Source organism: Anomaloglossus baeobatrachus, chromosome 5 (genome assembly GCF_048569485.1).
Source record: "Anomaloglossus baeobatrachus isolate aAnoBae1 chromosome 5, aAnoBae1.hap1, whole genome shotgun sequence".
Lineage (NCBI taxonomy): Eukaryota > Metazoa > Chordata > Amphibia > Anura > Aromobatidae > Anomaloglossus > Anomaloglossus baeobatrachus.
This window is the reverse complement of record NC_134357.1, coordinates 57,384,727-57,401,280: the sequence shown is the minus strand read 5'-3', so window position 1 is coordinate 57,401,280 and position 16,554 is coordinate 57,384,727. Positions and strand designations below refer to the sequence as shown.

Sequence of the window (16,554 nt, the reverse complement as noted above, 5' to 3'; positions counted from 1 at the left end):
CCGGGGAAAGCAAGACATTTTCCTAACGGTGACACCGAAGGCCCGGGGTGGTTTCAGGCACCCAGGGCCACCACCTGCCGCAGATCCCCTGGGAAGAGGGCAAGATTCCTGTAAGGCGAGTCCTCTAGTTCAACTACCAAAGTCAAGGCTACGAAGTCAGCCAAGGAAAGAGATATAAAAGTGGTGCACCGGTATTAACCCTAAGAATTACCTGGGATCGGCGGAGGCACCTGATAGTGAATTCTAGCACACCAACGGCTACCAGTCGGCTGCGGCCCGGGCCACAGTGAGTAAAGACCTTGAAACTGCAACTCTTGGTGTCGCCTCCCCTTTGTTCTACACCACACCACCATTGCATAGACTTTCATAAGCACCAACGGTTGCCCCGGGGTACCGCTCCACCTGTGGGGAGCAGAACCATCCCAGCTGCTAATCCATCAGCCCCGGAGGCCCCAACCAGCAGCGGCGGCTCCATAGCCGCAATCCACAGGTTGCGTCACGAATCTCTATTTAAACTTTATTAAGAACATCACCCCCACGGCCGCCATATTAGTTGACCCCGCCAGGGTCACGGAGTCGGGCCCTGCCTCCGCTGACTACCCCCGGACTAGTCCGGCCCGGCACCAGGTCTCCCAGAGCCCTGGGGTGGGCGAGTCATATATATCACGCATGGCCATATATATATACATACCTACAGACACCGCCAGCAGATGGTGCTTGATTGGAACTGTTAATGTGTGATTGGAGAAGATAGGAGGTGTAGTGCAGAAGTGGAGTTTTTCCAAGAGTAGCAGTGTGACTGTGGAAGGATTGAGGGGTGGAAGCAGTGCTGGAGTGGAGCATGGGCGGAACCTCAGGGGGACCCAAAAATATTGCCAGTATGGGGACCTAAAACTTCTGGTGGCAGACCAGTCTGCTAAACCCAATCATGAAGTTATAGAGTCTGGTAAATAAATACCACAGGTGCCCAGAATGACAGGCCAAGGATGCCAGTTGCAACTGAAGACTGCTCTGGCTCAGATACCATGGAGGGGAGAATTGGAAGTTAGACCAGGGCGCGCAAATCTTATTAGCTTAACTCCAGCATAGAGGAAATAGAAATATGTCTACAATTTGTATCCATTCATGTGTTTAGGTAAGAAAAATACCATCAAAAAATGTATGCGTGATTCCAGCTTAAAATCTGTTCACAAACTGAACTGCAGCACTGAATTTAATTCCAGCTTCATATTTTCACCCCCTGCAGTGCATAAGATGAATTCACTAGCAAATTTGCTACAGGACCCATGACAAACCCACATGCAAATGGATTTTTAGTACACACAATTTTTTGTTCAGCATGAGAATTAATATTTAACAAAAATTACATACTATAACCATAAGCAATTTCTACAGGCTCCTCGCATAGAACTGGAACTCTGACCATCATGTTTGTGGCGACTTTCAGACCCAAGCTCTAAAAAAAAAATAAAAAAATAATAAATAGTTCATCAAGATATTGGAAACAAACTTGACATATATACAGTTAGGTCCAGAAATATTTGGACAGTGACACAATTTTCGTGAGTTGGGCTCTGCATGCCACCACATTGGATTTGAAATGAAACCTCTACAACAGAATTCAAGTGCAGATTGTAATGTTTAATTTGAAGGTTTGAACAAAAATATCTGATAGAAATTGTAGGAATTGTACACATTTCTTTACAAACACTCCACATTTTAAGAGGTCAAAAGTAATTGGACAAATAAACCAAACCCAAACAAAATATTTGTATTTTCAATATTTTGTTGCGAATCCTTTGGAGGCAATCACTGCCTTAAGTCTGGAACCCATGGACATCACCAAACGCTGGGTTTCCTCCTTCTTAATGCTTTGCCAGGCCTTTACAGCTGCAGCCTTCAGGTCTTGCTTGTTTGTGGGTCTTTCCGTCTTAAGTCTGGATTTGAGCAAGTGAAATGCATGCTCAATTGGGTTAAGATCTGGTGATTGACTTGGCCATTGCAGAATGTTCCACTTTTTTGCACTCATGAACTCCTGGGTAGCTTTGGCTGTATGCTTGGGGTCATTGTCCATCTGTACTATGAAGCGCCGTCCGATCAACTTTGCGGCATTTGGCTGAATATGGGCTGAAAGTATATCCCGGTACACTTCAGAATTCATCCAGCTACTCTTGTCTGCTGTTATGTCATCAATAAACACAAGTGACCCAGTGCCATTGAAAGCCATGCATGCCCATGCTATCACGTTGCCTCCACCATGTTTTACAGAGGATGTGGTGTGCCTTGGATCATGTGCCGTTCCCTTTCTTCTCCAAACTTTTTTCTTCCCATCATTCTGGTACAGGTTGATCTTTGTCTCATCTGTCCATAGAATACTTTTCCGGAACTGAGCTGGCTTCATGAGGTGTTTTTCAGCAAATTTAACTCTGGCCTGTCTATTTTTGGAATTGATGAATGGTTTGCATCTAGATGTGAACCCTTTGTATTTACTTTCATGGAGTCTTCTCTTTACAGTTGACTTAGAGACAGATAAACCTACTTCACTGAGAGTGTTCTGGACTTCAGTTGATGTTGTGAACGGGTTCTTCTTCACCAAAGAAAGTATGCGGCGATCATCCACCACTGTTGTCATCCGTGGACGCCCAGGCCTTTTTGAGTTCCCAAGCTCACCAGTCAATTCCTTTTTTCTCAGAATGTACCCGACTGTTGATTTTGCTACTCCAAGCATGTCTGCTATCTCTCTGATGGATTTTTTCTTTTTTTTCAGCCTCAGGATGTTCTGCTTCACCTCAATTGAGAGTTCCTTAGACCGCATGTTGTCTGGTCACAGCAACAGCTTCCAAATGCAAAACCACACACCTGTAATCAACCCCAGACCTTTTAACTACTTCATTGATTACAGGTTAACGAGGGAGACACCTTCAGAGTTAATTGCAGCCCTTAGAGTTACTTGTCCAATTACTTTTGGTCCCTTGAAAAAGAGGCGGCTATGCATTACAGAGCTATGATTCCTAAACCCTTTCTCCGATTTGGATGTGAAAACTCTCATATTGCAGCTGGGAGTGTGCACTTTCAGCCCATATTATATATATAATTGTATTTCTGAACATGTTTTTGTAAATAGCTAAAATAACAAACCTTGTGTCACTGTCCAAATATTTCTGGACCTAACTGTATATCCATCAATTGAGGAGGAACACTGGGCACTATTCTTTATGGTATAGACGGATAGCTCAATTCAAAAATGCCTCCGGCAACAACAAATCAACAGTTCACCACCTTGTTACACCTGTGTAGGTGTACAGCGTGAGCCCGAGCTTAGATCTACTGGCCGGGGTGCACTCCAAAAATGCAGAGCCGTGGTAATACAATAGAATGAAGAAGAAGTAGGCACTCACCTTTTTTGTAGAATTTTCAGACGTTAGATTTATTCAGGCATAGGGGGAGGGTGCTAGGATAGCGTGCACACAAACTACGGCCGTTTCACACCAATTACCGCATGCACACCGACTACGGCCACACAGACTACGGCCATTTCGCACCAATTACCGATGCTTCTACGGGTCCTTGGATCCGTAGAAGCATCGGTAATCGGTGCGACTACCCGTAGAAGCATCGGTAATTGGTGCAAAACGGCCGTAGTTTGTGTGCACGCTATCCTAGCACCCTCTCCCTATGCCTGAATAAATCTAACGTCTGGAAATTCTACAAAACCGGTGAGTGCCTCCTTCATTCTATTAAACTTGACATATATGACATGCAATGTATTAAAAATAATGATTTATTCACGTAAGAAACATACAAGATTGATTCAATGTGTGTAAAAGGCTTCATAGGTGGTAGAATGCAGACGTGCTTAACAAGAACCTTTATTTTGGTTTAATTATTTTCCTACATGTAATATAATGGTTTACTCCACGTAGAGATCCTGAGGTGAGTGAACGGTACATGATACAGGCATTCAAAAACAACCAATAGGACAATCCCAAATTTTATGCCCCACCCCTGAGGTTCTGCATAGGGCATAACACAGTATATAGAAATTATGTAGCAAACAAAATATTATACTAAAGTAACTACTAACCTGTAAGATGGTATAGGTGTCAGTGTCCCAGTTAGGGGTGGATGGTCTATAATACACTCCATTCATAAAGATAGGATCTAACTTTAAGCAAGGATCATCCCGATTGTCTTCTAAAGAATGGTCACCATGATTGTAGCCAGACAGATCGGTAATTGGTAGCAGATCATATATCTAAATAGTAAGACCAAAATTAAAAATACATTCAAATGGCAACTTGTATAAAGTTACCTCAATCAATCTCGAATAGGAATATTTCATACCGTTTTCGCAGACAATTCGGCCTCAGGTTTTAGCAGTGACACACTGACATCTACAGCCCGCAGTGCGCAAAGAGAGTTTGGCTGAGCAAAGAGGGTGAGATCGACCTGTGATCCTGGAAGAGCTTCACTGGCAGAGAAGGAAATCTTCACCTGAATGTAAGATAACAGAAGAGTTATGCCCACAGCAAATGCCCAAGTACCACTTTGCATTTTCCTGCGGCTTTTTTTTATGTTAAGTGAATATACCCTTAACCTATGTCTAAAGGCTGCTTTACACCTTACGATATCACATATGATATCGTATGCGATCATACCCGCCCCCATCGTATGTGCGGCACGTTCAATTTGTTGACCGTGTCGCACAAATGATTAATTGCCGTCACACGTACTTACCCTTCCATACGACCTCGATGTGGGCGGCGAACATCCACTTCCTGGAGTGGGAGGGACGTTCGGCGTCACTGCCACGTCACATGGCAGCCGACCAATAGAAGCGGAGGGGCGGAGATGAGCGGGATGTAAACATCCCGCCCACCTCTTTCCTTCCGCATTGCCGGCGGGACGCAGGTAAGATCTGTTCATCGTTCCTGGGGTGTCACACAGAGCGATGTGTGCTACCTCGGGAACATTGAACAACCCGACGTGCAATTTTTAGCAAATAAGCAACGTGTATGCGATGAACAGTTTTACGTTCAATCGCAATCGTACGTTGCTGTCACACGCTACAACAACACTAACGATGCCGGATGTGCGTCACTTACAACGTGACCCCGCCGACACATCGTTAGATTTGTTGTAGCGTGTAAAGCCCGCTTAAGTTTTCTTTATGTTACTGAATACTGTTCTCCTTTTAAGGTCCTGCCCAAAGTAAGCCATAGTCAGCCATCTAGAAGTCAACTGAGTCACTGAGCTGCCATCCTGCCATCTGTCTGTAGTACTGTGTTTTTCCAAAAATAAGACACTATCTTATACTTTTTTTACCCCGAAAAAAGCACTAGGGCTTATTTTCGGGTAGGTCTTATTTTTGGGGAAACACGGTTGGGGATAAGATTACTGTCCCGCTCCCGGTTCGACCGTGCCGCCCACCACCCATCTCTCCAACCCCTGGGGTCCCCGCTCCTGCTACCTCTTCCATACTGTTTCCCTGTTGGTCCCGGCTCCACGCCGCACACTCACTGCAGCCACCTGCACTCCAACGTCCTGCCTCTCCTCCTGTGGTCTCAGCTCTGACTTCCGGGTTGTGGTCCTCATACATGCACACTAGAGGGCGCGCGCGTGCACTCACCTAGACTTAAAGGGTCAGCACAGCTGTCCGGGATATGACTACTAATTAACCTTGGGTATTTAAGATTTCCTATTCCCCATGGCCAGTGGTTGTTCAACGCGTCACTGTAGGTTGTCTCTTGTACTAGTTATTCAGGTCCATCTATGCCTGTGCTTGGTGTAACTCTGTCTCTGCTTGCAGATCCTGAGTACCATGCTGAGCACACACTCCAGCCTGATCTCTGTAACCTATGAATCGCCCTGGACTAGCCAGGGAGTCACAGAGGGGCCCCTGCATAACACCTGTACCCCAAAAAGGTTCCACCCGTCAATAAAAACCCTGAGTCACCCCTATCTGTCCCAGACATCCACACTCGGGGGCGGGGTCAGGCGGTTGGCCATGCCCACTGAAGAGGATTGATGGGCAGGGGCGGGGAAAAACAAACAGATTGTGTTAGAGAGAGGAAAGGAGAGGAGGTGAAAGAGTGAGCTGAGGAGTAAATCTGTCAGGGCCTAGGTGGGAGCCTAGGGACCCTGTGGCCAGGAGACAGACGGTGTTGGCCATCCGCAGGCGACCTGTAGTAGAACCGGTGGAACCGTCAAGGCACCGGGGCAGGGTAGTGGCCCGCCGGTACCGAATCGGGGAGTCAAACCGAAACCGGAGCACCAGGAAAAAGTACTCAGACCCCGTACAAGGCCCAGAAACAACTGGACCAAGTCAAATTAACTGATTGCGGTCTGGACTATAGGTTCATTCCCACCCCAAGTCCGGAGAGAAGGCAACAGCCCACCGAGGGGGATAGGAAGCCACCGCCCAGGCACCAAGATCCCACAGGCCAGCGCCTGCGGGCAAAAGGGCTCCTCTGGCATCTACAAGTCGGGGAGCGGACTACCGTTGCTCAGGCATAGTAGTCACACAGCTTACAGAGGTGCAGGAGAAAGACGGACATCATCAACCCGAGTAGGGGGAACAACGCAGCCGGCTGCGGGCACCGACCACCATCCCGTTTTTGGTTTACCAGTGACTCCAGTGTGTTTCCTCAGAGTGAGTACACCAGTGCCCTCCAGCACCGCACCGCGCTGCGCCGCCCTGCCCTGCACCCCTCGGGCATCACCTTGACCCCCAGCGGGCCCCGGGACCCACACCCCCTACCCACGGAGGGAGCCAACACCTAGCTGCGCCACGACACCGCACCCGGGAGCCCCCACCATCACCAGCAGCGGTGGTGCCAATAATCACCACGACCCGTGGGTGGCATCACGAACAATCTCCATCGCGGCCCCGGCCGCGCACCCAAGGATCACCAAAACAACCACCCCTTTACAGAGCGACGTGACCCCCGGTCCAGAGGCGCTCGAGCCACCGACAAACACCCGAGCCCGGATACGAGCCGCTCTGCAGCAGCAGCCGAGCGCAGGGCGGTACACCTGCACCAGCCTTCGGTTCTGGACTTCAGCCTAATCCCTGTGACCTGCACCAGTCTTCGGTTCTGGACTTCTGCCTGATCCCATTAACCTGTACCTGGTTCAGATCGGATCCTGTATCTATAAGACTTTATCCTGTGAATCCTGCTGATCCCAGCTTCCATGCATCTAGGCCCTCTGGGGTTACGCCTGACAGTCCCTGTATAGGGGTTCGCTCGAGGCGGCACCACAGGGGAGTCCGGTGCACGGTCCAGTGGGTCCACTCACAGGACTATCGTTATAATTACTCAAAAAAGGAGACCACACCCCTTCCGAGGAGAATCATACTTACCAGACCCCGGACGTCTGCGTTTCTCCCATGTGCTACTGCGGTCTTCAGCGGACGCTCCTAGCAGGTATGCTCCATGTGGTCCTCCTCTGCTTCTGGCCGACACACTCGCATACATTAGATCGCACACATACTCATACTCATCAGTGCGTTCCACCACACTGCGTCCCAGGATTCTCTGACGGTCAGAAGCAATTGGTATCGCCGAATGTGGTGAGTGTGTGTGCGATCTGATGTGTGATTGTGTGCGATCTGATGTGTGATTTGATGTGTGTATGCGATCTGATGTGTGCGCGATCTGATGTGTGTGGGGGTGCATTCCACCGCAGGTCCTTTATGCGATCCACTGCAGGTCCTCCTGTTTGGCATCTGGTGAATATGATCGTGGAGTCTTCTGTCTTTTTTCTTTCTTTTGGGGATATCTGCTTTCTATAATGAAGTGTCTTGCAGAATTCTTTAACTTTTTTAGCTGAGTAGACACTTCATTATTAAACCACGATTAGGGCTTAGTTTCGGCAGAGGGCTTATTTTTGGAAAAACAGACCATCAGAATGAGTACAATAAAGATCTGAGTGGCTAGCACTCCCGCCTATCAGCTGATTGGATCTGTAAGTGGTCGCGCATCTTACCTTGTTTGTAAAACACTTCTCTACTTTGACGCTGATACTATCCGCTATGACCTCGCCACTTTCCAGAACAAGGTATACCAACATTTTAGCCAGGGGTGCAGTGTTAACATTTACAGGAAGAGTAAATGTAAACTGTCCATGTGATTCTATGAAAGTAGAAAATAAAATGGGAGCAGAAATGAGTAATTCATTAAGCACTAATCCAACATCCAGTTCAGTCTTCTATGGTAGTCGGTCTTCACTTCTATACCTAGCCCTTTGCCTGGCATTCTGGGTGCTTCAGATGCTTACTAGGTCCCACAATGATATGGAAGCATGGTATGAATCATGTCATGATGTTGTGGGGCCTAGTAAGCACGACAGACTCCAAGGATACCTGGCCAAAGATACTGGGTGCAGAAGTGAAGACCAGCTACATGGAGGATCTGCATGCTCCTTATTTTTATCAGATAGCGCTCAGACCAATGTTATACTATGGGGCAGTGCAGATCGGAGATCTTTTTCATGCCCTTCGTCATGAGAAAACAATGGTAGTGTGCTGCGAGTGGCTTCGGTGTTTGGACCACTCGCACCCATACAAGTCTAGGGGTGCATGTGAAACATCGGACTGCTCTCGGATGACAATGCAGTCCAATTAACGCGGACACAGGCAATGGAGAAGATGGAGAACTTAAGTTCTTAGTTGTCTCCGCACCATTGCTCCTATTCTCTCTTGCGAGAGAATTGGATCACACTAAGGTGGCACTAGGATCACACTCTACTCTGGTAGAGATTGATCAGAGTGACAATAACATATTCAGCCCAATTCTTTTGCATGAGAGAATCTATGGCTGTGTCTGTGTCAGCGAGCCCTTAAATGTGCATACATTCATGGGTGTGTCACAGGTGATAGACAGTCATGTGGTGTCCGGCAACAGAAGGTCACAGTGTTCGGCTGCGCAAACTGCTCCCTAACCTTCTATCATTCCTACTTGATGTATTTGGTTTCCTATGTATCTTCTCTGTTTGTTTTCATCACTTTCCATTTAGGACCTTCTAGAGTTCCTCATCCTTTCAGCTGCTTTTTATTGGCACTTCTTTGGTGTCTATATATACCCTCATTTCCCCATACTCAGTGCTGGTGATAAGTCACCCTTAACAAGTCTTGAGTGCAAGCAGTCAGCTCGCATTCTTCTGGTGTAACCTAGTTGTTGTTTGCAGTTCCTCTTCCTGAGGTATCAGGAGATAATTGTTGTTTCCTTCCCTTGTTTGTTATCCCTGTGTCTTTAGAGCTTAGTGGGGTTGACTAAGCACTCATCCATTCCGCTCCCTACCAAAGACCCAGATGAGGGTCAGCCTAGGACCAGGTATCCAGCTCAGCGTGTAGGTGCAGAACCTATCTAAGGCAGTGAGGGAACCCAGGGCCCAGCAGTAGGCTTGGTCAGGGGTTACCATCTTCCCCTTCCCTAGACACATGGTCTTCCTTCCCTTCCCTGTACCTAGCGCGACACATTCAGACACAAATACCACAATGGCTGACAGTTCAATCGGCCAACAGCTGTTCCTCCACATGTCTAGTCAATGGGAAAAGGGAAATAAGCTTATTTTATATGGGAGCAAATGATAGGGCATGCTGCAATCCAACATGCCTTATCCTTTTTTGTCACAACTACCATCAAGGGAGAGAGTCATGATGTCCCCAAATAAATAAGATAGCCGACTTCTATTGATTTTTTTCGGCCCACTTCTAATGTGTATGCCAAGCCTGTTTATTTTAGCATCTAAAGTGTATCAGCAACCTGTGACAATCCAGTAATGGCTAATGTTGGGGAAAGGGAAATATCCAACCCGCCCAATCTTGTGTTCCAATGAGGACTGGATGTTGCTTACTCTGATTTATTAAAATAAAACATGCACACTGGTGGGTGATCCAAGCCGACATGGAAGAGTATGGAGAAATATTTCCCATTCGTTCCTCTGAACACACTGATTTATCCTGGATTTGATGTTTTTTCGAAGAGTGTAAAGGCTACTTTACACACTGCGATATCGGTCCCGATATCGCTAGTGTGGGTACCCGCCCCCATCTGTTGCGCGAAACGGGCAAATCGCTGCCCGTGTCGCACAACAGCCGTCACACATACTTACCTGTCCGGCGACGTCGCTGTGACGGGCGAACCGCCTCCTTTCTAAGGGGGCGGTCTGTGCGGCGTCACAGCGACGCCACTGAAGCATCACTGAACCGCCGCCCAATAGCAGCGGAGGGGCGGAGATGAGCGGGACGTAACATCCCGCCCACCTCCTTCCTTCTGCATTGTGGCCGGGAGGCAGGTAAGGGGAGCTTCCTCGTTCCTGCGGTGTCACACGGAGCGATGTGTGCTGCCGCAGGAACGAGGAACAACTTCGTTACTGCTGCAGTAACGATTTTTAAGAATGGACCCCCATGTCGCCGATTAGCGATTTTGCACGTTTTTGCAACGATGCAAAATCGCTTATCGGTGTCACACGCAACGGCATCGCTAATGCAGCCGGATGTGCGTCACAAATTCCGTGACCCCAACGACTCCGCATTAGCGATGTCGCAGCGTGTAAAGCCCGCTTTAGCTGTTCTTGGAGTAGATCACAGTAACTCTTTTAAGGATGTGCAATTAAAGTGGGTCTTATGTTGCTGTGTATTATGTAACCTACCATTATCTGAAGTTAGTTTCACCTCGTTCTTTCCAAAGTCGACAATCTGTCCTTTTGCCATCACCTGTGCATAGAAACGATAACAAATATAATATACAGCCAAACTAAATGTATAGATTGAATGTGTCTCGTTAACAGCAAATCTGACTTCTTGTGGTTGCAAAAATTTGTTATACCTTCAGAAAAATAGGCCTGCATCATGTGAGTGTAAGCAAAAACTGAACAAGCAAAGTTTTGAGATCATCTAGATTTTTCTGGTCCACCATAGAAACAGAAAAACAAAAAAAAAAAAACAGTGCTGGTTCTGTCTTATGTTGGACACCAACAGCTCCCATTGACTAGTCAAGTCTGTCTGAATTTCCATTATTGGGTCCATTACTTTTGACTAAATCTATAAGTTGAAACTTCTAATGGCACATTCAACACAAATGAATGAAGACTTAACGGGGTTTTATCCTGTAAGAGACACTATCTGCAACTACTTTGTCCTCCCTTATTACATATTTTATTATATATATAAAAATATTAAAAGCACAAAGCTATAGCTTGGTAAACACCTACCAAGTGTTGAAACACAATGCCAGGTACTTTTCCCACACCTCAGGAGTGACGACCCCCTGGAAGAAGCCCACGCGAAACGCGTGTAGGGGTCTTGGAGGGACTTAATTTTAATTTAATTTTCTGGTGGATTCTTGACTCGTATCTTTATAGGTTTATATTGCTTTTGAGTAACTACCTGCTTACTTAACATGACTAGTCAAGTCTGTCTGAATTTCCATTATTGGGTCCATTACTTTTGACTGAATCTGTAAGTTGAAACTTCTAATGGCACATTCAACACAAATGAATGAAGACTTAACGGGGTTTTATCCTGTAAGAGACACTATCTGCAACTACTTTGTCCTCCCTTATTACATATTTTATTAGATATATAAAAATATTAAAAGCACAAAGCCATAGCTTGGTAAACACCTACCAAGTGTTGAAACACAACGTCAGGTACTTTTCCCACCCCTTCAGGCGTTAAAGCGTAGTATACTGTAAATTTTTCTTCATGTTCACATCTCAGAGTCCTGAATATGGGCTGGATCTTTATATAGCTCTTAGTGCGGGAGTAGAAATGTTGGACTCTATGTGTGGCATCCTCATAAAACGGTAACAATGTGGAATGAGTGTAGCATCGTTCCGTCGTCTTGTAAACGGCCTGTATATCCAAAAAAATACATTTTCACATTTTCTGTCCTAACATAGGATATATTCAAAAAGATTTTGACTTACGACCAATACTCCTCACCCTTAAATTGATTGATGATCCAGGAAAACCTTTGGTGTCGATAGAAAAATCTGCAGTTCCATCAGGTCCGGTGGTGGAGGTGAAGTTTTTAAAATTATATCCTACAAAGACGGTCACATTCTCATTTGGCAGAGGTTTACCAGCGGCATCTTGTAGGAAAATCTGCACAAATATATAATAAACATTTATAAAGGTTCTTATCAAAACGCAAAGAGCCATTGTAGTCTGGAGCACAACATGCCACAAATCAGATCTGCTCCAGACATAATCCGATCTCACCTGTCCAGAGTAGGGAATACCCTTCTTAAAGTGGGAATCCATCTGTTGGAATGATACTTTAGCAATAAGCTTCACAATTTCGGATGTTCCCTCCCCGGTCAGCACAACCCCTATGGCACAAATCTCACGTTAAATCCTTTTGACGTGTCCACTATTTCCTATTTTACATTTGTCTTCTTGTTTTAGCTAACCTGTTCCTTCCTCTGTTACTTTGGCGCTTGCAATAAGTTTCATCTCATATCCGGAACGTTTCATCTGGAAGATTCTGGTCTTTACCACTGCTGAGAAACATCCATTCTTATCAGCCTGAAAAAAAGAAGTAGGTTCTTTAAAAGAAAACACAAAAAAAAAACCAGGTAACCATTTTCAATAGTCAACATATACTGCCAGGGCAATAATCTGACAAATCAAAACTGACCATTAAAGGAAACCATTTAAAGAGGTTGTCCAATACTTGAATATTGATGGCCTGTCCTTAGGATAGGTCATCGATTTCTGATCGGCTGGGCACCCCCGTCAATCAGCTCTTCTTATTGCAGCAGCAGGCAGCATGAGAAAAGCTCAGTTACGGAGTTGCGTTGTCAACTGATAGTGGCCGCGGCCGGTACTGCACATCCGCCTCCCATTCAAATCAATCAAAGGTGGATGTTCAGCACCTGGCCCCAGCCGCTATCAGAAGATGGGGCAGCACTACAACTGGGCATTTCTGACCGCAGCTGTGACGCCCTGGCGCCCCCAGATGGTCACACAAAGAATAGGCCCCCGCATAACACCATCCCACACAGGGTTACAACAAAGCCAACAAAACCCTAGTCACCCCCCCAGAGTAGGACAGGCACACCAGTGGGTGGGACCAGGTGGAAGGACAACGCCCACCTAGGGGTATAGAGAATCTGGGGGCGGGAAAAGAGTCAGTTGAAGTTTGAGTTTCAGTTTGGAGTGGAGTAGGAGTGAGAGAGGAGAAAGTCAAGTGCAAGTGAAGTCAGAGAGCAAAGGCGTCGGGGTTGGAGCACCGGCGTGCTGGCTAGGTGGCAGACGGTGGTCAGTGTCTGACAGGAGACGGGAAGACGACTGCCGGAGATCCGAGGTGGACCGGGACAGGTTAGGAGCCCACCGGTACCGACACCAGAGAACCGACCCGGAAACCGTGCACAGAGGGGGTACCTGGACCCTGAAGCAAAGACCGGAACCACCGACTTTGTTAATTAACCAGTTGAGGGCAGGAATACAGGTCCTGTCCCACCCAAAGTCCCAAAAGCAGACAAGCAGCCCACCGAGAGGGATAGGGCATCCGCCAGGGCCCCTTTAGATCCCACGGGTCAGAGTCTGCGGGCAAGACTCCCACCAGAGGTTCTGGAGCGGACTCCCGAATTCATACCGAGAAGTCCAAAAGAAAACTAAAGTAGTGCAGAGGAAAGTGACACAGACCATCACCCCGGGTGAGGGACCAGAATACATCCGGCCGCGGCGCTCTGGCCACTGGCACCTTGGTTTACCACGGACTTGTGTGATTTTTTCAATAGGAGTACACCAACATCCCCCGGTTCGTCCGGGTGTGCCGGCCCCTGCAATCACCATCCTCAGCACAGAGACACTGGGCCCCGGGGCATTCATCCCTACCCACGGAGGGTTAACAACAGCTAGCTGCCATCCCAATGCCCCGGGTGCTTCCCAATAGCAGCGGTGGGACCCCATTTTACCACACACCGTGGGTGGCGTCACAGACTGTATACAATATCCCCACATAACATTCTTCCCCTTTTTATTTCGAAGTGTCCGCGAGACCCCGGGGTCCGGAGACCCCTCGAGCCACACTGCAGATCCGGATCCGAGCAGCGGCTGCTGACGTGGGGGAGATACACAGCCTTCCGGCTCCGGCACTGACAACTGCTGATCGGCAGGGTTTCGGACCTCAGCCGATCAGACAGTGATGACCTATCCTAAGGATAGGCCATCAAAGTTAAAGTAGTGGATAACCTCTTTAACTATATACTGTTTTGGGGATTCAGACAATGCTACTCTTGCTATGAAAATACTGGAACGTAAGACCCCTTTTTGCAAGTGTGAACAGTAGTGTCACCTATGCACCATACTCTCCTATAGGGCATGTCAGTGTTTTACTGAGTGCACCATGACTGCTGTGCCCTGGTAGTAAGGGGTTAAGTTCCCCCTCTCATGTCTGATTCTCCTCCTCCCCTTCCAGGGATGTTAACCAATGGGAATGTTGCCATGATCCCACTCTTTTCCCCTATAAATATTCCCCCTCTTCCTGGTTCCGGTCTCTCCTCACCTTGTGAGATCCGGACGCTGCTGTCCCACCCTCCCTCCCTATCTTTTGGTTATTCTTTTAAAGTCACAGCGGTTTCAAGCCAAACGGTTGTCAGTACGAAAGCTAAAGTGCGCCGGAAGTCCGGCCTGGCTCAAAGTTTCGTTGGAAAGTGGTGATTTGTAATGGTTAAGTGTGCTTTGACCGACCTCCATCCACAATAAAAGATGAGAGTTGTTTACTGTTTTATAAAGCTCTCCTAATAAAGTTTGTATTTTTGGTTAATTTGTCTCGGAGTGGTTAATCGGACATGGGAGGGTGTTGGTTGTGGGGTTTCAGGTCTCAGCAGTCTATACTTACCTGATGTGACAAGTCTTCACATACACTTTTTTCTTCCAGATGACAGGAAGAATAACTGTCAGAGAACCTTCTGCAGACCTGGACATCGATTCTCCCTGCAACTGGTTTTCCATAGGTGTACCTGAGATAGGAAATGGATTTGACACAAGTATTAAATTACAGATCGCAAAGGAGGAGTTATAGAATCAGTCTAGTTTTTGCTCTTATTTTATTCCCGCTGCTGCCCTGAGTTAATTATTTTTTAAAGCGCACCTTAAAAATCAGCACTGAATAAAGAAGGGAATTTTGTTTACTTACCGTAAATTCCTTTTCTTCTAGCTCCAATTGGGAGACCCAGACAATTGGGTGTATAGCTTCTGCCTCCGGAGGCCACACAAAGTATTACACTCAAAAGTGTAACCCCTCCCCTCTGCCTATACACCCTCCCGTGCCTCACGGGCTCCTCAGTTTTGGTGCAAGAGCAGGAAGGAGGAAACTTATAAATTGGTCTAAGGTAAATTCAATCCGAAGGATGTTCGGAGAACTGAAACCATGAACCAAAGAAACAATTGAACATGAACAACATGTGTACACAACAGAACAACAAGCCCGAAGGGAACAGGGGCGGGTGCTGGGTCTCCCAATTGGAGCTAGAAGAAAAGGAATTTACGGTAAGTAAACAAAATTCCCTTCTTCTTTGTCACTCCATTGGGAGACCCAGACAATTGGGACGTCCAAAAGCAGTCCCTGGGTGGGTAAAAGAATACCTCGATAAATAGAGCCGACACGGCTCCCTCTTACAGGTGGGCAACCGCCGCCTGAAGGACTCGCCTACCTAGACTGGCATCTGCCGAAGCATAGGTATGCACCTGATAGTGTTTCGTGAAAGTGTGCAGGCTAGACCAGGTAGCTGCCTGACACACCTGCTGAGCTGTCGCCCGGTGCCGCAATGCCCAGGACGCACCCACGGCTCTGGTAGAATGGGCTTTCAGCCCCGAAGGAAGCGGAAGCCCCGAAGAACGGTAAGCTTCAAGAATCGGTTCCTTGATCCACCGAGCCAAGGTTGACTTGGAAGCCTGCGAACCCTTACGCTGACCGGCGACAAGTACAAAGAGTGCATCTGCACGGCGCAAGTGCGCTGTGCGAGACACGTAGTACCGGAGTGCTCTCACTAGATCTAATGCGTGCAAATCCTTTTCACATCGGTGAATTGGATTAGGGCAAAAAGAAGGTAAGGTGATATCCTGATTGAGATGAAAAGGAGATACCACCTTAGGGAGAAATTCCGGAACAGGACGCAGAACCACCTTATCCTGGTGAAAAACCAGGAAGGGGGCTTTGCATGACAGCGCTGCAAGATCCGACACTCTTCGGAGTGATGTGACTGCCACAAGAAAAGCCACCTTCTGCGAAAGGCGTGATAAGGAGACATCTTGCAGCGGCTCGAAAGGTGGTTTCTGAAGAGCCGTTAGCACCCTGTTAAGGTCCCAGGGTTCTAGTGGACGCTTGTAAGGTGGGACTATGTGGCATACTCCTTGCAGGAACGTGCGGACCTGCGGGAGCCTGGCCAGGCGCCTTTGAAAAAATACTGAGAGCGCCGATACTTGTCCCTTGAGAGAGCTTAGTGACAAACCTTTGTCCATTCCAGATTGAAGGAAGGAAAGAAAAATGGGTAAGGCAAAAGGCCATGGAGTAAATCCATTCACAGAGCACCAGGACA

The 16,554-nt window shown here is 47.4% G+C and overlaps 1 protein-coding gene across 3 annotated transcripts in view; it reads right to left on the bottom strand.

The window, feature by feature from the left end:
* The window catches only part of A2M (alpha-2-macroglobulin), a 124,722-nt gene that overhangs the window by 67,313 nt on the left and 40,855 nt on the right, over positions 1–16,554 (bottom strand). For all 3 annotated transcript variants that reach the window (XM_075348521.1, XM_075348520.1, XM_075348522.1), the window contains exons 8-17: positions 14,856–14,976; positions 12,421–12,535; positions 12,230–12,339; positions 11,951–12,112; positions 11,633–11,860; positions 10,657–10,720; positions 7,990–8,135; positions 4,345–4,494; positions 4,085–4,255; positions 1,372–1,456 (exon numbers count right to left, since the gene is read on the bottom strand). In XM_075348521.1, coding sequence (XP_075204636.1) covers positions 1,372–1,456; positions 4,085–4,255; positions 4,345–4,494; positions 7,990–8,135; positions 10,657–10,720; positions 11,633–11,860; positions 11,951–12,112; positions 12,230–12,339; positions 12,421–12,535; positions 14,856–14,976 — 1,352 coding nt within the window. The remainder of the gene's footprint in view (positions 1–1,371; positions 1,457–4,084; positions 4,256–4,344; positions 4,495–7,989; positions 8,136–10,656; positions 10,721–11,632; positions 11,861–11,950; positions 12,113–12,229; positions 12,340–12,420; positions 12,536–14,855; positions 14,977–16,554) is intronic.